Source organism: Eutrigla gurnardus (assembly GCF_963514095.1).
Source record: "Eutrigla gurnardus genome assembly, chromosome: 6".
Lineage (NCBI taxonomy): Eukaryota > Metazoa > Chordata > Actinopteri > Perciformes > Triglidae > Eutrigla > Eutrigla gurnardus.
The window spans coordinates 13615558-13639808 of record NC_139920.1 but is presented as its reverse complement, the minus strand read 5'-3'; the positions used below and the strand labels follow the sequence as shown (position 1 = coordinate 13639808).

The window sequence follows — 24251 nt, the reverse complement described above, 5'->3', positions numbered from 1 at the left end:
ACAATGCTGGAGAAAAGAGGCTGTGAGGGCTGACTGCAACTTCCTGTTGTGGCTTTTGTCGCCAGTTCGTTAGTCTGCAAGCTTCATGCAGGTCTCAACGTGTGGGTGCTTCTTGCTAAAAGTCGCAATCACACATGTCACCTCGGAGCTCATCCGTGTAGAGCTCACAGTCCTGAAAAACAATTCTCCTGGTTTAACGTAGAAGAAGAGTAGAGGAGGTGAGGTTCACAGGTGTTTTGCTTTTTGGGGAAAAAAACGTATTACATTGAATGTTCATTGTCAAACTGTTCCACAACTGTTCTGTAATTTGTTTGATGAGAAATTGGGGTTGTTTGAGCAGACAGTGGAGGGGAGGTAGAGGGCAGAAAGGTCACACACTGTGAGTGTACTGGTAACACATTGGGCTACTGAACCAGCATATTCCTAAAAAGCCTTTTTTGATTACAGGTGTTGCTGCTCTCCAGTTAATTTCCACAATCGTGGTCGACATCCAGGACCCCAAAGCCAGAGTCCAGCTCATCTGTCCCTGGTCTCAGCATGTCCATCGACCCGGCAGCTGAGCTTCCTTTCTACTACGGCAGCATCAGTCGCTCGGATGCCGAGCAGCACCTGAAGCTGGCCGGGATGGCCGACGGGATCTTCTTGCTTCGACAGTGTCTCCGCAGCCTGGGAGGCTACGTCCTGTCTATTGTGTGGAACCTGGAGTTTCACCATTACCCCGTAGAGAAGCAGCTCAACGGGACCTACTGCTTAGCAGGAGGAAAGCCACATTGTGGGCCTGCAGAACTCTGTGAGTTTTACAGCAAAGACCCAGCTGGGCTGGTGTGCACCCTGAAGAAACCCTGCCTGCGCCCTCCAGAGACGCCGATACGTCCCGGCGTGTTTGACAGCCTGAGAGAGAACATGCTGAGGGAGTACGTGAAGCAGACCTGGAATCTGGAGGTGAGGCTCGGCTGAGGATGCTTAGACGTGTTGGACAGATCGGTGTCTCCAGAAGCAAGGAGTTAAAATAAGAGATGCATTTGATAATTAGAGGGGTGGTTCCAGTGGTTGTATATAACTAATTAGATTTATTAATACTTAAGTAAAGGTTTGAGATACTTTGATTTAATACTTCCATTCTATTTTAATTTATACGTCTACTCCACTTCATTTTTGAGGAAAATATTGTAGCCTTATCCTGACTATAATTGGATAGAAACAGATTAAGATTTCACACAAAACACATGAAAAAATACAGCAACACGTTAAATCAAAATGAAACATATTTCTTGTTCCCAACCATTTGGTTTGTGATATCTTACAAAAACAATCACAGTCTTTTACAGTCCACAACAGTCTTTGACATATTTCAGATGGATAATGGTTGTGCGTAGTTCATCCGAAGAAACACAATTTGTTTAAATAACAGTATTGTAATAACAGTTTGAGACCCACATTTAAAAAAAAAAAAAAAACAGTAAAGAAAAAGATTTTTTTTTCTTCTTTCCTCTAGTATCAAACAACTCCCACAAAATGTATTTTTTGCAAAATGCAAATTAGTCCGCGGGCGTGAGTTTGTTTGCTACCTTGATCTTCTCATGTTTCTCCTACGGACCTGCCTCATAAAATAGTCTTCTTCTGGTTCTTCTTTTCGCTCCCACTAATCATCTCACAACACCTCAGAATGATCTGGTGACCCAGAAATATATCATAATATCTCATTTTTACCACATAATGACTACTTTTATTTTTGATGAAGTACATTTTACAGATTTTTACAGTATGTACGAAGTACTTTTGACATTTTTTTATGAGTACTTCTTCCACCACCATCACCCAAATTACAGAAAAACATATATAGTACCTCAAGTGGTTTCTGCCTCCACCCGAATGTATATATTTTCCTTTCTGTTAACAGTTTTTATTGAACAACGTTCTACCAAAGAAACAGTTCCTATGAAAGTTTTCTGGAAAGAGGTGTTGCTGACGAAATTGTCAAATATAATTTTTACCTCCATCGTACGTCCAATATAACGTGCCGTCATCAAGAACCCCGTGCAGAAAAAACAGTCTCACTTGAGAGCCTGAACAGAAAAATTACACACACATACATAAGCATAATCTCCAAGTGATTTCAGAAATTGCACCTTTTCATTTGATTACTGTTTACTCAGGCCTGGCCCTCTGAAGTCTGACTTCAATCCAGAATCCTGTAGTTTTATGGTTCGTCCCCTGCTGCAGACAGTCGCACACTGAGACCAGTAGCCTTTTATCACTGGTGGGCTTCTGCTAAACAGCCAAACTGGCTCCAGATTTATGCGGACTCCAAGCAGGGACCAAAAGGAGCCAGAAAAATCACAGGCCTCTTTGTATAGCACCTCTTCGCAGTGGTGGAAAGTAACTAAGTGGATTTACTCGAGCATGTTGGTACAACTTTGAGTTCCTATTTGAATATTGCCAATTTCTGTTAAACTACATTTCAAAGGGAAATATTGTACTTTTTATAACTTTTTTGGCTGAGAATAGATGTCCTCCTTTTTCCCCACCAATTTCCCAAAACATTTTCTCAAAACTTCTAAAGTAAAATTATTTCATTTAAACAGCACTTTTAAACAAAGGGATATAGTATTCTATATTTTGCATGTAAAATAGAAAGAAAGAGGCAAAGCTTAAACAAAATGTCACTTTTATGACTAACGGTGATTCCTCTCCCTCATACAAACAACAAATATGTTATTGATCACACAAAAAAACACTAAAATGCTCTTTATGCATTAATGCATAAATTATTGAATAATGAAGTTAGCATCACAGGGGCCCTTTCTCTGCATATCTTACTTTAAGTACATTATATGCAAAAATCTTAATGTGATGTACACCTTTCAGAGTACTATATTGAAACTATATCTCTGCAGGATATCAGGTAACCAGAGACCAACACGTTGCTGAATAATGAGTTTGCGATACACTCCTGAACTGTCTGTTTCTTCTATCTTTTTTTTTTTTCTTCTTTCTACTCAGGGAGAAGCCATGGAGCAGGCAATCATCAGTCAAGCTCCTCAGCTGGAGAAACTGATCGCCACCACGGCCCACGAGAAGATGCCCTGGTTTCACGGTAAAGTGACCCGGCAGGAGGGTGAAAGGCGGCTTTACTCTGGAGCGCAACCCGACGGCAAGTTTCTGTAAGTTGCTCAGCATGATGTTTTGCAGCTCTTGTCTTTTTGTGATCAACCACAGGTCAAAGGTCTTCCGTTTTTGTTTTTGTCGGTTGCTTCATAGAGTGAGAGACAGAGAGGAGTCGGGGACTTTTGCTCTCTCCATGGTGTATGGGAAAACAGTATACCACTACCAGATCCTCCAAGACAAATCAGGGAAATACTCCATGCCAGACGGAACAAAGTTTGACACAGTCTGGCAGGTCGGCCCTCCATTATTTCTTCTCTTTATTCCATTTATATTCATATACAGTATATGTACAACATAATCTAGTGATTATGTGGACGCTCATGGCCCTTCTCTTCTTCCTAAAATGCAATGTTCTCTCAATCTCTAGCTGGTTGAGTACCTGAAGATGAAAGCTGACGGCCTAGTGACTAATCTCAGGGAGGCGTGTGTCAACGGAAAACCTGATGGAAGTACGGAACGTCTTATTTCCTTTCCTCAGTCAAATCAACATTATGTAATTGTTGCAAAACTCACAGAGAGTTTCCAGTTCATGTTTGTGGGTTATTTGTAATATTCAACCTGTTGATCATCACACCTACAAGTGAAATTGTTGATATAATTAAAATGTCATAATCTTTCAGAGACTCCCAATGTTCCTGCAACAGTGAGTACTGACAACATCCTGCTTCGTTTAAATCACCCTATTTTTCTTTCTATGAGATTAATGTGAATGTGACTCTTTCAGAGGCGGCCCGGCACAAATGGATACACACCGCCACCTCGAGGTCAGTCACCTGAAGTACAACCTGCTCAAAATGCACTTTCAACCAAATAACTTTCATTTAATGTAGAATTAAGTACAAGTATATGAACAAACACCACATACCCCAGATTATATAGCCCAAACAAGTGTCCAAATTACACAAAACTGAAGAAGAAAGTATAAAACTTCTTTAGTAAAAGTAGCAATATAACAGAATAAAAATGAGCAATGACAGTAAATAAATGTCATGTATTCAAAATCATACTCAAGTACAGGGGTATTATTGGGAAAATGGGCGTATATTTACTTTTACTAAGAACATTATATTACAGTATATGAATTAAAACGTATTATCAATGTTGTATGTATGAGCAGCATTTAAAATGTTGCAGCTGATGAGGAAGTCATTTTTATATTGTTGGGTAGTTTGTAACCATATCATATTATAATATTGCAACATATTTGTAATACTACACATTTAGTTTTATGTGTAAAATCTGAAACTGAAAAATAAATTTGGATCATCATGTAAATGTAGTGGAGTAAAAAGTACAACATTTCTATCTGAAATGTGCAGTAAAATTATTAATTACTACAAAATGGAAATAAATGGAAATGAAGTATTTCCCACTATTTTCCACTTCTGCCAGCAAACATTTTACAGTCACTTCCAGACAACAACATCAATTCAGTTAAATTATGTTTTAACGATTGCTTTGCACCTTCACTTGTCAGCTGTTGGTGCAGCGTCGACGGCAGCAACCGCCGTGCCTGCAGACCGTGATCTACTGCCGATGGACTGCAGTGGATTCAACCCGTATCACAACCCAAATGAAATTAGGAAGTTTGACATCAAGAGGTCTCAGCTGATCCTCGATGAATTGGAGCTCGGCTCTGGGAACTTTGGCTGCGTCAAGAAAGGAGTCCTCAAGACCGAGTCGTGAGGACTGAAACATAAAGATTTACTACTGAACCCAGGGCCCTCCAGACGCCACGTGATTATGCAGACGTTGGTTGAACAAATGTTTTTGGTTTGTCTTCTCTCAGGGGCCAGATCGACGTGGCCATCAAAGTGTTGAAGAATGAAAACGAGAAGATGGTGAAGGAGGAGATGATGAGGGAGGCGGAGATCATGCACCAGCTGAGCCACCCCTTCATCGTCCGCATGATGGGTCTGTGCAACGCTGAGAGTCTGATGCTGGTCATGGAGATGGCATCCGGTGGACCTCTCAACAAGTTCCTCTCCACCAATAAGTGAGCTAAGCACAGGCATATGTGCCGCCTCTAATCATTAAGAAATTACTATTATTAGTATTGATTTTGGTACAGTTGCTCCTCTTACTTTATATCATTAAGGGAAATACCCTATAGGCTACTGTAAGTCAATGGCGTTTTTGTTTATATAGCCCCACATCACAATTTTGTTGACTTTTTTATTTTACATGTGACCCTTTAAATGTAGTGGTGTCTAGATATGACATATCTATAAAACATATCCTTCATCATCTTCTGATTTCTGTGACGATCAGTGTTTTTGTCCCTACAGGGATACTGTAACTATGGAGAACATTGTCAACCTGATGCACCAGGTCTCGATGGGAATGAAGTACCTGGAGGAGAAGAACTTTGTGCACAGAGACTTAGCAGCTCGTAACGTCCTGCTAGTCAAGCAACAGTTCGCCAAAATCAGTGACTTTGGGCTCTCTAAGGCCCTCGGAGCCGATGACAACTATTACAAGGTTTGTGCACTGCCAGATTTTCTTCATGTTGTTGCACTGCAAGACAAATTGACACACATGTAGAACCACTGAAGGAAGGAGGTGTATGGATTATAGGCGTTGCAGCTTACACCAACAGATAAAGAATATATTAAATTGATTGCTTTTCTGGGAATCATTGAGCTCTCTCACACACATACCAAAGGTGCTACCGGCTGCTCTGCGCAAACTAAAGTAGACACTTAATTGATTTCCTTTGCTTGTTTACTGACCTACATCTGGAGGAAGCGTAGGGCTTAGAAAGTCCCAGGAATCACTGACTCCAAGGAAATAATTCAACTCAGCACTATTCTGTATAACTCTTGAAGCCTTTTATTGTTTGAGAAATATTTTTTCTTTTATTGACCTGTTCTCAGTCACAAGAAGAAAGGAGTTAGGTGTTATAGGCACTGTTGCTGTGCAGATTTACAGATACATATTGAACTTTATTTTTTCGTTTGTTTCAAACATAAAAACAGCTTACATCGAGTAATTTTAGAAGTACTTTCAAATTGATAGATTTGAAAAAAAAAAAAGGATTCTGGAAAAAAGTTCCATTCAAAAAAATGAAAATGAACAAATCTTGCAGCCTCCTTTGCCCCTCCGTAAAGCCCCCCTTGAAATACAGTATGCTGGCTCTAAATATCAAAAGTGATGTGGGCTGCTTTCACTGACATGCTGCTTGTTGTCATACACGTTGTGTTGTACAGGCTCGGATTGCAGGTAAATGGCCTCTCAAGTGGTACGCGCCAGAATGTATAAACTTCCACAAATTCTCCAGTAAAAGTGACGTGTGGAGTTATGGCATCACTATGTGGGAGGCCTTTTCCTACGGAGGCAAACCTTACAAGGTACCCAGGTTTCTGCAGAGCACCATCAAAGTCATCAATCAGTGGTGCAACTTGAATCGCTGCTCTATCTGTGTCCCAATATTGTCTAGAAAATGAAAGGACAGGAGGTGATGCGCTTCATTGACAGTGGGAACCGCATGAACTGTCCAACAGTGTGTCCAGAGCGAATGTATGCAGTGATGAAAGAATGCTGGACGTACAAGTAAGAAACTGATCATCTGACTGCTTAGTTAGTTAGTTAAGTATTATTTTTTTTGCATGGGGATCAATATTATGTATGGAGTAGCAGCAGCATATCATCAAAATATTATGATTATCAGTATGAGAAGGCTTAGGGCAGATCTACAGAGTGCAGCACAATGTTGCTTTCTAACAAAGGAGTTAATGGTGTCATGCACAACAGCGTTTGCTGCAGTTATTGCACTATGACCAGGCCTAAAGCCTGACTGCTGTGGCTGGAGGACATTATTTTCCTCAGTCAGTGTTGGTTGTATTGATGCTGTCAGCGTCGGACATATCTGTGACACCTAAAGGACTTGTGACACTCATAACCTTTCAAACAACTGTTTCTGACCCTCCTCTCTCACCAGGCATGAGGATCGTCCTGACTTCAAGAAGGTTGAGGAGTCCATGAGGTCTTACCATTACTCCATATCGAACAAGGCCAAGCCTGAGGGAGCTGCAGCCACTGCCGAGCCTATCAAGTAGACAGAAACAAAGCACATTCTGTCCCAGCCCTGCACAAAGCATCCTTTCAACTGGCCATTAAACAAGCAAAACATAGATCTTTTTATGAACGGTGCACACTGACAAGCTTCGACTACAGTCCCGATACAGCTAAACGGGCCTCAGTGACAATAAATTTGTCAATGGGACATCAGTGTGTCGGCCGTGTGAGGGGGATTTCTGTCTGTCTGTTGAATGTTACATGTCAACGTCTTTGCATTGATGTACAAAATAATTTTATATTGTGGTATTTTGGAGTATAGTATATTGTAAAACTACAAAATGTTTTTTCATCGTATCTTTTTGTGCTCAACAAACTCATAGTAGAAATAAAGTGATAGAACTGTAGACTTTCTTTTTGACTTTCCTTGTAAAGTCAGTGATTAAGATTTGCATTTATTACAACACAACGTTTACATGCAAGATGCAAGTTAAAAGTTGAGTTCATAGACATATAAGCCTATTACATGCATTATTTGTTTTTCTTTTTTAAATACAATGGAGTAAAATAAAATAGATAATATATAACAATGTAACAAGATAATCATTAATTACGCTCAACTGACTCACAGAGGGATGGCCAACATATTTCAAAAGGCCCCAAGACAAAATGATACAACTATATGTAACTTCATTAAGGTAACATCCTAGAAACTAATTTTGTATATAGCTTACATGTGCAGAGTAATACATCTGGAACATCTGCTTTGGAAAAGCACAAGGCAGATTTTAATGCAGCCTTACTGAAAATAAAAGGCATCAGTGAAATGACATTTCAAAATGTTATGAAGGAATACAGGCATAATGATTTTTGTAGTACAGAGTCAATAAATAAATAAGGAAATTGAAATAGGTATTAATCATCAATAATTAAAACAGCTTTAATACAGATATTTCCTTTTTTACTGTAATTCAAATGGGATTAACAATAGTTTTGTTTTGACTGTTAAATGAGGTTTGTCAGGCTGGCCCTGACATTCAGTCACATACAGTATCAAAGGAAGTACTTCTGAGCTGTAAGGCAACAGTTGAAGCGCACGCGACACCGGAAGTGGATTAGTCAAAAATAATGGCAGAGTAAAAATGTACAGAATAAAACATCAGGCCGATACATCGCATGTTAGATTCATGGGCAGTGGTTGAATCTCAAATCATGTCATCAATATTTTTGGCAGTAAGCAAGAAAAATGTAGCATTGAAATTGCTATGTCCAGCTTCTTCTTCTTCTTTTTTTTTTTGGTCAGTTGAAAATTGCACCTTTACTTTGGGAGGAAACCTCTTCAAATGCATTGTGTCGTCAAAAAACGTGGTTGACATGTGGATATTGTTTTACGGACGAGTGCAATATTTAATGAGAATTCTTTTTTTAAGGGTATACTATTTTGAAGGTTGTGACCGGAAATTGCCACCAACAGCTCTAACTAGACCTTGGTGTACTTTTCTATTCGTAGGGCGGAGCCAGGCGTTAGTTTCTTTATTAAACTGACATGTTTTGTTGAATTAACAGTAATTTTATAATGTATAATTCCCGTAGCACCCTATAATGTAATAATTCCTGAAAATGTAAGAAAATTTGCACTTAAAGCAATTCTTACCTTTCTGGCATTTTTACACTTTTCTTCTGTAATCTTAAAATGCTCCTAATAAGCGTATGGTACACTAAAATGTAAAATAAATCCATCAGGTGTTGAAACTCATCAACGTTTAATTCTCATATTTCTGATAAAAGTCTGACCAATCATTTTATTCCGACCGAATAAACGGATTGGCGGAGGTTCCTGCCTTCATCCGTCGCAGCGTCGCCTACGCGGTCACGGCTTGCTAGTCGCGCCTCTCTAGCAGAGCAGTCTGTGAGAGAGAGCACGGAACGGCGAAGAACTGACAATGACGACCAAGCCAAGCTGCCACTTCCACCCCCAGCTGCTCCCACAGAGAAAACTATCAGCAAAAAGACGACTATTTCGCAAAAAGCTGCGTAAAAGAAAACACTTGATGAGTCGAGAGGCAGGACACGAGCCCTGCGATGGACTGGCGTCCTGTCCAGGGTGTACCGTGCCTTCGCCCACTGACAGCTGGGATCGGCTCCAGCCCCCCCGTGACCCTAAATACAGGATAAGCGTTAGAAAATGGATGGATGGATGGATGGATTCCATTTGATTGTCTTCAGCACTGCCTTGGACCCAAATTGGCAAGAAGACCCAGAGGAACCCCAGGACCCTCAGGACCCCCAGGACCCTCAGGACCAGACCACAGAGACGAGGGAAGCAATGCCTTGATCCTGAAATGGAAGAACCAGGTAAGGAATAACCGTATTAAGCTGCTATTATTATTATTGTTATTATCATCATTATTATTATGCTTGATCTAATACATTTACCTTTGTTTTCTTCATGAAGTCAATTTAAGAAATCAATGAAATGTTTTGTTTTTTCATTCATAAAGAAGCCAAAGGATGAGAAAGATGAGCAAGCCCCCAGAGATGAAGATAGCGACGTGTCCACAGAGAACATGGACGAGCACAGCGAGGCATCAAAGTATGTGAACTTGATTATGTTGCAGTGACTTTATGTGAGCACACGTTTTTAAAATGTCTCTCTAGATACTGTAAGTTTCCTCCAGAATATTCTAGCGTTGCTCCCCACTGCTGCTCTAAGTGTTTTCTGTTCTTCTTGTCCTTTCTCTTCAGGTCCATCAGGTCCAGGTCTATGAAGTCTGTCTGTCTCCTCACCAGCAGCAAAGCAGCAGAGCGTCTAAGCTCCAGAGAAGATGCTCTCCTCCAGAGACATGTCCAGACTTCTGCTTATGAGAGCTGAGCAAACAGCTGACCAGTCGGCAGAGAGCCTTCTGGGAAGTGCCAGCTGAAAGACATCTCCAGTGTCTACAGTACATCATCAGACCACCCAAACAGTTCCTCCAATAAAAAGTCAAAAGTCTGTCTACGTTTACGATTGGTCTCTGTCTTTAATGTTGGATGTAAAAAAAAGATAGAAGCTGAAAACATGGAGTGGACTCAAACGTGTAAAATCATTGTTCTCAGTCACTTTGCTGCAGTTATCAAATTCAAATAGTTTCACATCACATCATCATGGAATCAGTCTTGAACCACTTTGAGTAACTTCTATATAGAAACAACCTTAGAATGTATTCTAAACATACATCCTACAGATATCATAAAGCCCTCAGATAACTTCAGATAGCAGTGGAACAGCACCATCTTGTGGTGGCCGTGTGTTGCTATAAGTAGGGATGGGCAGAACGAGGCTTTGTGAAACAGCGAAGCGTTCGAAGCAATTGTGCCGGAATTGTGTCGAGGTTTCGAAACAATCCGAAACCTGGTTCTCCATGGTGACATCTAGTGGCCAGTTGTGCTAACATGACAATTTGACTGTGAAACTCAACTGGTTCAGACAGAGAATATAAATAGCTGTCAGGTAGTCAGCCCAACCGCAAAAAGTAACGTGGCCTAATGGTGAACAATCGCGTCGTACACCCGAAAGTCCGGTGTTCAATTCCCAAGAAGCGCCACCAACAGTATTTTTAAATTGATTTTTTTTAAATCGAAATTTGCCAGATGTTTTGTTATTTCAGGTTCATAGTAGCCTACATGATTCTGTTTTAAAATGTAGGCTGATGGCCCAGGCTTTTTCTTGAGAACATGTTGTAGGGAAAGGATAAACGAATTGGGAAAGTTAGGCTATGTTAATCAGGTTCAACATGGACAAATAAAAACACATTTTTTGTATGTCAAGATACATTTTTATTTAAGAATAGTAGTTGTTCTGCAGTCTTGGCATTTAGTCGGTTTCTGGTTTTGGACAAAACCTCCCCAGCCTTTGGAAAAAATCCTTTCACAAGGCACACTTGTTGCTGGAATACACAAATATTTGTTTGCCATTACACTTAAATGTGGATAAACAACTCTCCTCTCTTGCCAGTACTTCAACGGGTCAGCTGTTCTTGGGATGAAGGCATCAGTCAGATATTTCTGAACTTCCACTGTGGCATCTGCAGTGGCGCTCTGAATGTTTTGCGTTTCACCAACACGATGATCAAACAACTCCCATAAATTCTGGGGCTTTGAGTTTTAGATAAACCAGCTGTTTAATGAGGCAATTGCGTCACGCCGCAAGCGCCACCTCTGGAAAACCGATTGAAACCTGAATGAACCGCTACGAAGCCTGTGGTCACGTGACAGGGGCGTTTTGAACCACATTTCGAAACACTGTCCGAAACACTTGCGTTCCGTAAGCTCGACACTGTTTCGAAACATCAGCTTCGAGCGTCACATCCCTAGCTATAAGTCCAACCAGAAGCCTCCGTAAACACTGTTTTCATGGTGTGTTACCTTTCCAGCTTATCGGCCCTGAACCCTAGTTGGGAGCACGCTGTGGATGCTAACGTGACCTTTGCTCGTTCAGCTGGTGACCCGCATTTCTAGTGTCCGGGTGACACGACCAGAAGAATGACAGGAGAAATCCTTCACCGTCCAACCAGAGGCTTTCATTGAGTCGTCTACAAGAGGACAAACGCTGCAGTCTTGTGAGGCTGTAATCTTGAGCTCATCTAATACACTTCTGCTGGCTAACAACACTCATTTGTACATCAACTTCACCGGAGCAGCGGCTTCTCACATCCACACACATCCACGGAGACTACGCTTCCCATCACACCTCACCTCACATACAGGTACGCAGGTTACCCATAAGGCCGGCAACACTACCCCCACCCTGGATGATAATTAAATCCCTAATATCACTCCAGCATTAATACACTACTGAAATATTCCCACAGTGCATGAAGGGGTCCTCTCCCAGTGAGAGAACTTAAAGGCGAGGATGGGTAAAGGAATATCCAACAGAAGTCCATTGAACACACCGTGTGTCCTTCGTCCATAAAGGTAACTGAGTGTCCATAACATAACATACTTCTGCAGACTGAAAGGTTCAATACTGCTAATGCAGCGTTTAGCTCTGGCGTCGTGTGACATCACCCTGTGGTTTTCTCTTGTTTTGATGTACTTTTCCATTTACACACATACCCCTCTACTGGAATATCACTTAACGTGCAAATATGGAATCATGTAATGCAGAAAGTATTGAGATTACTCTACAGTTTACCATCTTAGACCGAAACATAGAAAACAATTTCTGGAGCTTTTTTCCCCTCTTCATCCTAGAGGGGCACTGTATCTGCCAAAACCCCAGCGCAGGCATCTGAGGAGGGCAGCGTTGGGCGTACAGCCAGCCTCAGGTAAAGTGGCGGTCTCACAATGCTCAGTAACCGACACAGTCACCAAGCAGGTCTGGTGCTCTGCGGACCCTCCTCTGTCTCAGTAGAGCTCAAAGGTGGGCCAACAGTCTGCTCCCCGACAGGATCCTGGGTCCCGACAGGATATAAGGTTTCAGTACCTCTCTTACAGACAATGAGGGGTCCTATCAGTCCTGAGCTGATGTCTTTTGGTGTGGAGATGTGGGAGTGGTGGAATCTGGTCAAGCAGTTATTGTCGTGCGATGTTGGGCTGTGGCTCTCTGGGAGGGTCCACTCATATGTCACAGTTGTACCAGGAGCCACTGAGTCGTCACGCTTCAGCTCTGGACCAGTACCATCTGGGTATAGGGCACCTGAACAGACAGATACAAACACACAAAGTCACACATCTATCAGCTTGTTAAATCTGTTCATCAATTCATTCATTCCTCACCCTTGTTGCCCTTACTGTAGTTCAGTCCATGTGGGTGGATGCTGTAAGGTCTGAAGGCTGTGTTCTTCAGGTGGATAATCACTGTGTCTCCCTCCTCGGCCATCAACAGGGGTCCAGGTAGCCTTGCCAATCTGCCTTCACCACCTCTGTCCTGTAGGTGGCGTCGCTGTACTGCTTATACACAGCCTTCTTGTAGGTGGAGCCAATTCGCTGGGGGCCTCGCTTTAAAAAGACTGAGGCTTCTCTACAGAGATAGAAGGGCATTATTAGTGGTTACAGTTAAAATACTTCAAAATCTGTGATACACAGCTGAGAGAAAGCTACTGAAAATTGCAGAGTAGTCAAAATGTAGATGCTTAAAAATATATCTGGTTACTTGCTGATTAGGGCTGTTCACATCAGACATTTTGAGTTGTGATTGTGGAAAAGCACATGTGCCCCAGTAAGTGAAGGAATATTCATATTTATGTGTTTTTTAAATAAATATATAAATGTTCTTACTTCTGAGGCCACATACCTGTACTCAAAGTTTAAGTTTTAGAGATACGATTAGGGTAGATTTTAGTCCTAATAATATTGGTGTAGACAATTGTAAACAAATAGGACTTAGCATTTACTATTGATACTTCCCTATCAATAGTAAATGCTAGGGATAAACACTGGGGGTAAAAATGTAAGATGCTCAAACATCCATGCATTTAATTGAGAATGTGGATTAGGGGTGGAGTGCTATTGGAGTTGTTGAGAAATTGGAGACTATAGTATGTCGCCAATCCATGAAAAACAAATCTTAAAATGTAGACATATAACTTTTAAAGGGTGGCCAATACGGAAGAGATACGGTCCAGATGGACTGACTGACTCCAACATAATCAAGCCAATGTACTGTGCATACTCACTCGTCCTCCTGCAGTGTGCGGTTTTGAATGATGTTCATCCCACTTGGAGCGTAGTTCCAAGACACCTCCTCTATTCTGAGGAAGTACTCTCTCCTCATCCCAGATGCACATACTGCTGCACAACACAGAAGCAGCACTCCCCTCAACCCCAACCGATGCATTTTGGAGATTTAGTGCTGGCGCTTCAGTCTATATACTGTACAACTGCCAAGGAGGAAGTCTGTATTTCTGTTCACCAATGCAGAGGATGATAATGATGAGGACAAACAGACAACAGACAGATTTAGTCAGTCTGACCCTCCGTGTCTCTTTATATGCCCTCAGCTGACTGCTGGGAACAGTCAGGCAGAGCAGAGGGTTCACTGACCAACAAACAGGGTTTGAGCCAACCAATCACAGAGGAAAAGGGAGGGAGCTCCCTGACACCTTGCTTAATCAAAGGGGTAAGGTTACATAAGAACAGAAAATGTTTTTTTACGCAACGTCCACATTTGATTATCCAAAAATGAAGAGATCAGAAGTTACATTTACATCAGACTAGATGCAGTTTATCCACTTTTGATTTGGAGTATGGAAAATCAGAACTGTACCGTAGTAAATTTTATTTTGTGTTGTTTGGGAAATTGCCAAAAATCATGTGTAGGCTGATGTTAAGCCAGTGATGAAAACATTGACTTTTGATCAAGTCAATACTCATGTCCAATGTTAACTGCAAAAGGTTAAAAAAGATAATAAGGAATCTGATTTCCTTGAATTTGTCCTTATTTACTAAATCAGTCTAACCAAAGTAGTTTAATTAATACTCATTTGAATGACTTCCATCTCCCTCTAAAGTCATTTAAAGCAATTCATTCTGCAACCTAATATCCCCTAAAACAAATATTATTAACAAGGATCTACGAGGTCTTTCTTATTTGTACAGCCTCGTTTCATCCTTATTTATTTCTATGGGGTATTCAGGACACACACACATCTACATTGTTATGGACTAATAACCTGTTGTGTATGAAATGTTGATCATCATAATCATCAACACAGCATCACCAATGACGACATAGTGATTATTTGCCACGTGTGTCTCAAAGGTTCAGTTGCACACACACAATGTGAACCGTGACCACGTCTCTGGTTGTAAGAGATACCTGGGACAGAGAGAACGAGAGAGATCAAACACGGACAGCAACTACCAACATTCTGAGTGTTGTACTAAATTGTTAAAATGCTGAAATACTAATACTCTAAGCAATACCACATGAAAAGTTGTCCACTATAACACATTTTAAATGTGTTTGTAGTCTTGGTGAAGCTGGAGACAATCCTCCCTCTGTCTCACCCGCTCTGGTGCGTCTTCACTGCTGTCTCTGGTCGGACAGAACCGGGCGGCACGTGTCTGACAGAGCGCCGTGCACGATGGTCCGGGTCTGGTCTCTTGCGTTTAATTTTCTAGTAAGAAGCAGTTAGAAACAAGGGAAGGAAAAAAGGAAAAAAGGAAAAAACCCAAATATAAAAATCTCAAGGTGAGCAACAAACTCCAAACTACTGAAATCATCCAGATTGACTTACATATCTAATATATGGATGACTTCATCAAGATTTCAGAACAACAAATGACTTCTGCTCCCCGTAGTGTGAAAGTTTGCAGTCTTCAGAAAACCTCAACCTTGTTTACTTTTTAGATCTGGAACTTATTTCCTACACGCAGCATGCTGGAGAGCTCACACTGGGCCGATTTGACTAAGTCTGAGAGACGGAGGGGGGCATGTGGAAAAGCATGTTGTGAGGAATCCCCTTCACATCATACAAGCAAGTTGAGCTCTTATGCTTGGAATTCACAGCTGTCTCCATGCTCCTTTTTAACGCCTCTACAGTTATCATTAATTAAGCTCATGTCAAATCTGCCCAGAGAGCCTGATGTAGGAGAGAGATACGACTGCTGACACCACCACAGGCAATCAGTCCTCATAGGCCCTCTGTCCAGGCAGAGCCAGAGCAAGCATTGGTTTCACTGTCGTGATAACAGGGCTTTACAGGTCCTTATATAGTGGCAGTTCACATTACAAAGCCTCCTATTATAAAAGACTGGACACACCTCCATGAAATATAACTACACGCTCAAAAATAGATGCACAGATGATGTGCATTTGTACAGATTTCCCATTGCATGCACATAATGTCACTCACAAAAGTCAATGCTAACACGATTCTGATATTTAACAGCAACATAGTCTTCACACAACTTCTGTGTCAATTAATCTTAGCTAATGTTAAATATGCAGTGTGTGTGACTTTGTGGCATCTAGCTGTGATGTTGCAGATTGCTAGATATAAACAGTTCTGTTATGAACGAACACCGGAGGACTGGACCCAAATGCAAGACACGACAACGAAAGTCAATTAAACGTGATTTAATGTGTGACAGAATAACACTAGTGCAATGTGCACGGGGGAAATAAAGGGGACAGGGCTGGTGACATCAATGGTGCGAGTAGTGAGCTCTCCAGAGCATGCCCAGTGAAGACCAAAAGCCAGGTGAGGCGTCCCTCCACGTGGTAATGGCGTCCATGTGCTGAACAAACAATTTCCCAGAGCGGCACAGGGAAAGCTGGTAGACGAAGGAGCAGGCAGGCAGGCAGACTGAACGGCAAACTGGCAGGCAGGCGAAACAGGGAGCAAGAACTGCAGCGACAAAAGGCACAAGTTTGGTCAAACAAAGCACGGTCGAAAAACACAGAGAATGACAGGTGACTAGCGGTGGCCTGAGGACACAATGAACTACTGCTCATGCTGACGAAACGATCTGGCGATGAGTGACAATCAGACCAGGCTTCTTATACTGCTGGGAGGTGATTAGTGGCTGATGAATCCCACCTGGAGCTGCAGCCGCAGAACGCCACGCCCACCGGCTCACACACACCCAATTCAGGGTCTGCAGCCTTCGGAGGCTGCATTCGAAGGCCGCTTACGTCACAGAGCTGCGCGAAGGCTGTCCCAATTCGTCCAAATTCGAAGGCTCCTCCAAATGCGGCCGACAAATGTGTCCTCCTTTCTCCTGTATTCGGAGGATGCACCGCTACTATCCTTCGCGGCCTCCCATATCCCAAGATGCTTTGCGCGCCGCTGTTCAACCAACAATGGCGGCGAAAGACGGCAGCAGCCCCGGCCCCGGCAGCAGTGCCGAATACACATTTAAATGTAAGTAACGGGTTTTTGCTTTACGTCGGACGTTCAAGGGGCCTTAAAACACATTTGAGTGTTAAAATGCGTGAAGTTAAAAATGCTAATACGTGTAGCCACCGGAGTGTAGGGCCAGCTACGTGATGTAGCTTAAGGCTGTTGATACGTGGAGCTCGGTTAACGTTAGCCTTTAAAGGTAACGTAAGCCTAAAACCCTTCACTTTTAAATGTTACAAGCTCCGATGGTAACTTATATGTTATTGTAACCGTGGAGCTGTTAAGTTAATTTGTACTTGTAAGTTGTGTAGGCTACAGTTCGCTCCTCTCGCAGCTGAATATATGACGTTAACGCTGGGTTGTGAGCCCCGCTGTATTTCTAGGCTGTAAAACGGTAAACGTTTGGATTGAATACAAAGCTAACCTTAGGATCATTATTACTGTTAATATCGTTATTATATCGTACAATCATTTTGCATGTTGACATAACAGGAAATGTGCTTTACATGTCATTCTGTTGTAGAGAGCAAGGAGCAGACTGAGGATTTGATCAAACTCCAGGTCCGGGATGAGAACGACCACCTGTTGAGGCCAAGAACACAGGGCCACCGACAGCAGCAAGAACGAGGAAAACGGATGACTTGCTGGATTTGATCAGGGAGGACATGAAGTTACAGAGGGAGAGCGAGGAAACGAGAGAAAAAGAGAGCAGAGAGAGGATGGAGAGGCTTTTTAGTTTATTGGAGAGAATGGTTGAGAGGCGTTGAATTTTTTGGGGGGTGGTGGACGTTTTTTTCTCTGTTCGAGAAAAGTTCTGTGTTGATTTGTAATTTAAATTGTTAATTAAAAATATTGTATTGTTCCATTTTCTTTTCCAAATATTGTATATAGTTAAATTAAAATCTTATAACCTTGTAACATTATCTGTTCCATTTCTTATTTACAACTAAAGTCAACTTTTTAACTGCTTTTCAGTGACAAGAAAATAATTTATTTTTTGTGTAATTAACAAATATTTACAAAGTTACAATAACTATTGACAAGTGGGTGTTCTTAACATGTAGAACTATTTACAAAAGATCAGCCGAAATAACTATTTACAGAGAACATATATATAGTATTGACTGAGCAGGAGTCCCTGGTGGTGCTGCTGGACTGGATGGGATGCTAAGGACCCTGGACTCTTCTGGCTCTGAGTGGGACATCATCTGGGAGGTGGGGGGTGTGGGATGCATGTCTCCACTGTCCACCACATCGTCCATCATCGGGGTTTGCAGGGCTGATGCAATCGACGGATGCCATGTCACTAAAATGTTTAAAAGAGAGGCAAGAATAAAATATTGAATTAAGTCGGGGTTATTTACAGGGTTCGTACACATTTTACTATTCAATTTAATCACTTTATAAGCCAAGGATTTAAACTAAAATTCAAGCACTTTTCAGACCTTGAAAAACAGCATTAAAATTACAGCATTTTCAAAGATTTTACATTTTAAGCACCTGTACAAACCCTGTATTAAGTCTTATGGTTAAATGACATTATCCATGTCAATCTATACTTAATATGGCTCGTCACTTAGCGGTATCATTTATTAACGGGTATATTAATTACCACGTACTACGCTAGCTATGTATAAACATTAATATGGGTTAAAATAACGGCTTTAACGTTACCTCCCCACGGCTCTCTCCCAGCCGGAGATAAACAAGCCGCCGGTGTCGCCGCAGCCGCCTCTCCTCTTGCTCAAAAAATAAATATATAATAATAATAATAATAAAATAAATATATATATATTTTAAAAACTCTCCATGTTCGTCTGTCGTATTTTTGTTTTGACCAGTGTTTTTCCCGGGCTTGGCCGGCAGAAGTGATGACGCAATCAGGAAATGCTCCGTAGGTTAGACCGTCCCATTTACCGACGGTTGACCCAGCCTTCGGAGGAGTCTCCGAAGGTGTTGCCTCCGTAGACCGCGTAGAGGCTGCAGACCCTGAAATGGGACACAGCTACAGAGAGGGGGAGAAACAATCATGATGACAAACATGGGGAAACAAAACAATGACACAAGAGGGAAGAGGAGGGCTGCCATGATGACATCATGACAGTAACCCCCCCCCCCTCAACGAGCGCCTCCAGGCGCTCTACCGGCCTTCTCGGGATGATCCCGGTAAAAGTCTCTCAAGAGGGACGGGTCGAGGATCAGGGACCAGGAAATCCAACCACGCTCCTCAGGACCATAACCCTCCCAGTCCACCAAGTATTGGAACCCCCGGCCCCTGCGTCGCACGTCCAGGATTTTCCAGACCGTGAAGGCCGGGTGGCATCCACACATCGGGGGGGTGGTGGGGCGACGGTAGGAGGGCACAACGTGCTGTTGGTCACAGGCTTCAACTGAGAGACGTGGAACGTGGGGTGGATCCTGAGGGCAGGAGGAAGCTTGAGACGGACAGCACAGGGACTAATGACCGCCTCGACTTCATACAGGCCAATGAAGCGAGGGGTAAGTTTCTTAGAGGAAACACTGAGCGGAATGTCCCTAGAGTTTAACCAAACCCTTTGCCCCGGCCTGTAGTCGGGTGCCGGTGTGCGACAGCGATCCGCCATCCTCCGATTCTGCTCCTGGGTGCGGAGCAGCGCCCTGCGGGTCACCCTCCAGATTCGTCGCATCCGCCGCAGATGGTGTTGGACGGATGGGACAGCAATCTCAGACTCCTAGGCAGGGAACAGAGGAGGTAAGTAACCAAGTGAGGCCTCGAATGGCGACATACCTGTAGCCGAGCAGGTAAGGGAGTTGTGCGCATATTCCACCCAGGTAAGTTGCGAAAACCACGAAGAAGGGTTCTGCGCACAAACAAGAAGGGCCGTCTCCAAGTCTTGGTTGGCTCTTTCAGTCTGCCCGTTAGACTGCAGGTGGTAGCCAGAGGACAAACTCACAGTAGCCCCCAGCGCCCGACAAAAAGCCCTCCAGACTTGGGACGTGAACTGGGGACCCCGGTCCAAAACAATGTCCAATGGAATCCCGTGGATCCGGAAGACGTGATTCACCATGAGAGTGGCTGTTTCGGAAGCCGAGGGGAGCTTGGATAGGGGAGTGAAATGGACCATCTTAGAGAACCGGTCGACAACAGTCAGAATAGTGTCATTACCTTCCGAGAGAGGGAGGCCGGTAACAAAATCCAGGGCGATGTGAGACCAAGGTTGACCGGGCACTGGGAGGGGACGGAGGAGACCGGCAGGAGGGCGATGAGACGCCTTGCCTCTGGCGCAGATGGTGCAGGCCTGGACGAATTCCCGGGTATCTCCGAACATAGTAGGCCACCAGAAGTGTCGGCGGATGAGAGACACCGTTCTGGAGACCCCCAGATGACATGCGAATCGGGAGGAGTGACCCCACTGGAGAACCTGGGAACGAGCACAATCCGGGACAAACAGGCGCCCCGGTGGACCTCCACCGGGATCGGAGTTACTACTTAGAGCCTGTTTAACAGTTGCTTCGATCTCCCAGGTTAGAGACGCTACCACACAAGTAGCGGGTATGATGGGATCAGGAGCGGTCGTCTCCTCCTCCACAGGTCCAAAATGTCTGGAGAGGGCATCAGGTTTAATGTTCTTACTGCCGGAACAATAGGTAGGAGGCACAGAGGACAAATCAGGGGTTTCAGGAGAGAGAGGGCTGGAGACACTGGAAAACTTTGGATGAGCAGATCTGAGGCATGAGGAAAGACAGTGACTACTCCAACTACTAACTCTACCTGCAGGCCAGTCGATGACCGGGTTGTGGCAGAGGAGCCAGGGGAGGCCGAGGACAACAGGGGCGTTGGCTGAAGGCATGACATGGAAACTAATTAGCTCATTATGGTTGCCAGCTAATGACAGGGATATGGGTACAGTTTCTGAACAGATAAGAGCTAATTTCTCACCATTGAGTGAGTTGACCACTAGGGGCGTGTTCAGAGGGATGGTAGGAATATGGTTGATTCTAACCAATTCTGAGTCGATGATGTTAGTGTCGGCTCCAGAATCAACAAACGCCTTGATGGCTAGCTCTCTATCACTGAAACTCAACATGGCATCAAAATTAACACGCCTACGGGGAATAGCTGGAACCACGGAACGACTCACCAGCACCCCGTCTGAGACTGGCGAGGCTGGGAGTCTTAACCGAACGGGACAGGAGGCAAGTTGGTGGTTAGGTTCCCCACAGTAAATGCACAATCCTTCCTTGAACCGTCGGCTCCGTTCCGCTGGGGTCAGGCGACTGCGGCCAAGCTGCATGGGTTCGACCTGGTTAGAAACAGCGGGCAAAGGGACACTGGAGGCAACTGAATGGTTAGTCCAGGTGATTAGTGGCTGATGAATCCCACCTGGAGCTGCAGCCGCAGAACGCCACGCCCACCGGCTCACAAACACAGTTAGAGGGGGAGAAACAATCAGGATGACAAACATGGGGAAACAAAACAATGACACAAGAGGGAAGAGGAGGGCTGCCATGATGACATCATGACAAGTTCAAGGTCATGAAACACAATTCTTAATTTCTGGTGATTATACACTTAATAAAACATACTAATTGATATTAGATTACATTTCTGCATATCGGTCCTGCTAAATGCTATCCACCTTTAACTACCTGTCAGCTGATTTTACCATTAAAATATTACCTCATAGCAGAATCCAGCCTCGGCAGCCTACTAGTGTGAAAGAGCGTCACTTCTCCAATCACAATCAAAATCTTTTGGCAATGTAAGATGACAACAACATTTTGAATTCTATAGTAGATAAACTAATTTGGGATGATTTCAATATAGTATGTATTAAGCGGGCCCACTACCCGCAAGTAGAGATATCAGGGCCGGGTGCAATGTACACAGTAGGCATTAGGTGAAGGCGGGCACCTGGGCATGCCAACCCCCAGTTGCATAGACTAGCGCTAGGGACGTGGAACGTCACCTCGTTGATGGGGAAGGAACCTGAGTGAGTTGCGGGAGTTTGGGCGATATAGTTGAGCTCACCTCCACGCACTGCAGAGGCTCTGGAACCAAACTCCTGGAAAAGGGTTGGACTCTCTTCTTTTCCAGAGTTGACCAACATATCAACTCCACCAGGCAGGTGTGGGGATACTCACAAGTCCCAGGCTGCCTGTGCGGTGTTGGAGTTCAACCCGGTGAGCAAGAGGGTCCGCATCATGCAAATTCGTGTTGCTGACGGGAATACTCTTGACTGTTGTGTGTGTTTACGCACCTAACAGCAGTTCAGGGTATCCATCCTTCTTGGAGTCTCTGGGTGGGGTCCTGGAAAGGGTCCTGCCCGGGGACTCCATTGTTTTACTGGGGGACTTCAAATACTGAAAAAGGAACCCTTTCAGGCTTGGTTAGCCCAGGGGTCTCAGGTACAGGAGGGCCGAAACGACTTCAACTTCATTGGTCATTGAGGCAAAAACTCGGGGGTGGAGGGAGTTTGGGGAGGCCATGGAGAAGGACGTGAGGTTGGCCGGTTGGTTCTGGAAAACCAAACGGTGGCTCAGGAAGGGGAAGCGGGGATTAACTCAGGCTGTTTGGGGCCTGGGGGGAGTCCTGCTGACCCGTACTGAGGACACCATTGGGCGGTGGAAGGAACACTTTGAGGATCTCCTGAACCCAATCAACACATCTTCTGTGTTGGAAGCAGAGTCTGAAGACTCAGGAGGACTCACCCATTTCCCTGGCAGAGGTCATTGAGGTAGTTAAAAAGCTGGGAGCAAGGAGCCAGGGGTGGATGAGATTCGCCCTGAGATGCTAAAGTCTCTGGACATTGTGGGGCTGTCATTGCTGACACGTCTCTTTAATGTCACATGGAGGGTGGGTACAGTGCCTGTGGAGTGGCAGACCGGGGTGGTGGTCCCCATTTAAAAAAAAGGGGGAACAGAGGGTGTGCTCGAATTGCTGAGGAATCACACTGCTCAGTCTCCCTGGCAAAGATTACTCCAGGGTGCTGGAAAGGAGGATCCGGCCGATTGACAAACCTGGAATTCAGGAGGAACAATGCGGATTCCATCCAGGCCGTGGAACAGTGGACCAACTCTTTACCCTGGCAGGGTTGCTTAAGAGTTCATGGGAGTTTTCTCAACCAGTCTGCATGTGTATTGTGGATTTGGAGAAGGTTTTTGACCATGTCCCCAGGGCAATCTTATGGTGGGTACTGAGGGAATACAGGGTACTAGGACCGTTGCTACAAGCCATAAGGTCCTTGTATGAACAAAGTACGAGTTGTTTCCGCATTCTCAACACAAAATCAAGCCTGTTCTCAGTGGGTGTTGGACTCCAAGGTTGTCCCTTGTCTCCGATCCTGTTCATGATATTCATGGACTCAGGATTGCATCCCTGCTATTTGCAGACAATGTAGTTCTGTTGGCTTCATCAGGCCAGGGCTTTCAGCACACGCTGGCATGGTTTGCAGACGAGTGTGAAGCGGCTGGGATGAGAATCAGCACCTCCAAGTCTGAGGCCATGGTTCTCCACCGGAAAATGGTGGATTGTCCTCTTCGGGTGCGGAGTGAGTTGCTTCCCCAAGCGAAGGAGTTTAAGAATCTCAGGATCTTGTTCACGAGTGAGGGAAGAAGCGAGTGTAATATTGACAGGCTGATTGGTGCAGGGTCAGCAGTAATGCAGGCTCTGTACCGGACCGTCGTGATGAAGAGGGAGCTGAGCCGAAAGGTAAAGCTCTCAAATTACCAGTCAATCTATGCCCCAACCCTCATCTATGGTCATGAGCTTTGGGTAGTGACCAAAAGAACGAAATTGCGGATACAAGCGGCCGAGATGTGTTTCCTCCGTAGGGTGGCTAGGCTAAGCCTTGGAGATAGGGTGAGGAGCTCAGTCAACAGGGAGGTGCTCGTAGTCGAGAAAGGAGCCAGCTGAGGTGGTTCGGGCATCTGATTAGGATGCCTCCTGGACACCTCCCTCTAGAGGTTCTCTGGGCACGTCCAACTGGGCGGAGACCACGGGGCAGACCCAGGACCCGCTGGAGGGATTATATATCCCGGCTGGCCTGGGAGCACCTGGGGATGCCCCAAGAGGAGCTTGTGAGAGTTGCCGGGACGCCTGGAATGCCCTCCTTAGCTGCCACCGCAACCCGACCCTCGGATAAGCGGAAGGGGATGGATGGATGGATGGATGATGGATGGATGTGTCTCTGTGATATCTTGTTTGCATTTCTTTTCTTTTTCTAAGTGTCATTAAAGACTTGCACATGAGCACCC

The 24251-nt window shown here is 44.2% G+C and overlaps 3 protein-coding genes and 1 pseudogene across 4 annotated transcripts in view; 2 read left to right on the top strand and 2 right to left on the bottom strand.

Moving 5' to 3' along the window:
* The window catches only part of LOC311014681 (ceruloplasmin-like), an 87108-nt gene that overhangs the window by 47648 nt on the left and 15209 nt on the right, over positions 1-24251 (bottom strand). The window lies entirely within an intron of this gene.
* LOC311014683 (tyrosine-protein kinase ZAP-70-like) lies at positions 70-7592 on the top strand. The gene is made up of 13 exons (XM_084011416.1): positions 70-218; positions 448-942; positions 3004-3164; positions 3262-3400; positions 3536-3617; positions 3789-3811; positions 3893-3932; positions 4646-4850; positions 4958-5164; positions 5457-5649; positions 6378-6518; positions 6608-6720; positions 7109-7592. Exons 2-13 carry the CDS (start codon positions 538-540, stop codon positions 7224-7226), a joined length of 1827 nt encoding a protein of 608 aa, XP_083867542.1. The 5' UTR covers positions 70-218; positions 448-537; the 3' UTR covers positions 7227-7592.
* On the top strand, positions 9379-10057 carry LOC311015277 (uncharacterized protein; the record flags this gene model as incomplete). Its single annotated transcript, XM_084012403.1, has 3 exons — positions 9379-9540; positions 9687-9778; positions 9931-10057. 3 exons carry the CDS (start codon positions 9379-9381, stop codon positions 10055-10057), a joined length of 381 nt encoding a protein of 126 aa, XP_083868529.1.
* LOC311015276 (hephaestin pseudogene) lies at positions 12534-14120 on the bottom strand (annotated as a pseudogene). Its single transcript, XR_014599460.1, has 3 exons — positions 13845-14120; positions 12946-13189; positions 12534-12865 (listed from the first exon to the last, which is right to left on the bottom strand). The product of XR_014599460.1 is annotated as a hephaestin pseudogene (transcript).

Coding starts and splice junctions, on each gene's coding strand:
- LOC311014683 (XM_084011416.1), top strand. CDS start 538: ATGTCCATCGACCCGGCAGCTGAGCTTCCTTTCTACTACGGCAGCATC. Junction 3,812..3,892: donor CTCCCAATGTTCCTGCAACA/GTGAGTACTGAC, acceptor TGACTCTTTCAG/AGGCGGCCCGGCACAAATGG. Junction 6,721..7,108: donor AAAGAATGCTGGACGTACAA/GTAAGAAACTGA, acceptor CTCTCTCACCAG/GCATGAGGATCGTCCTGACT.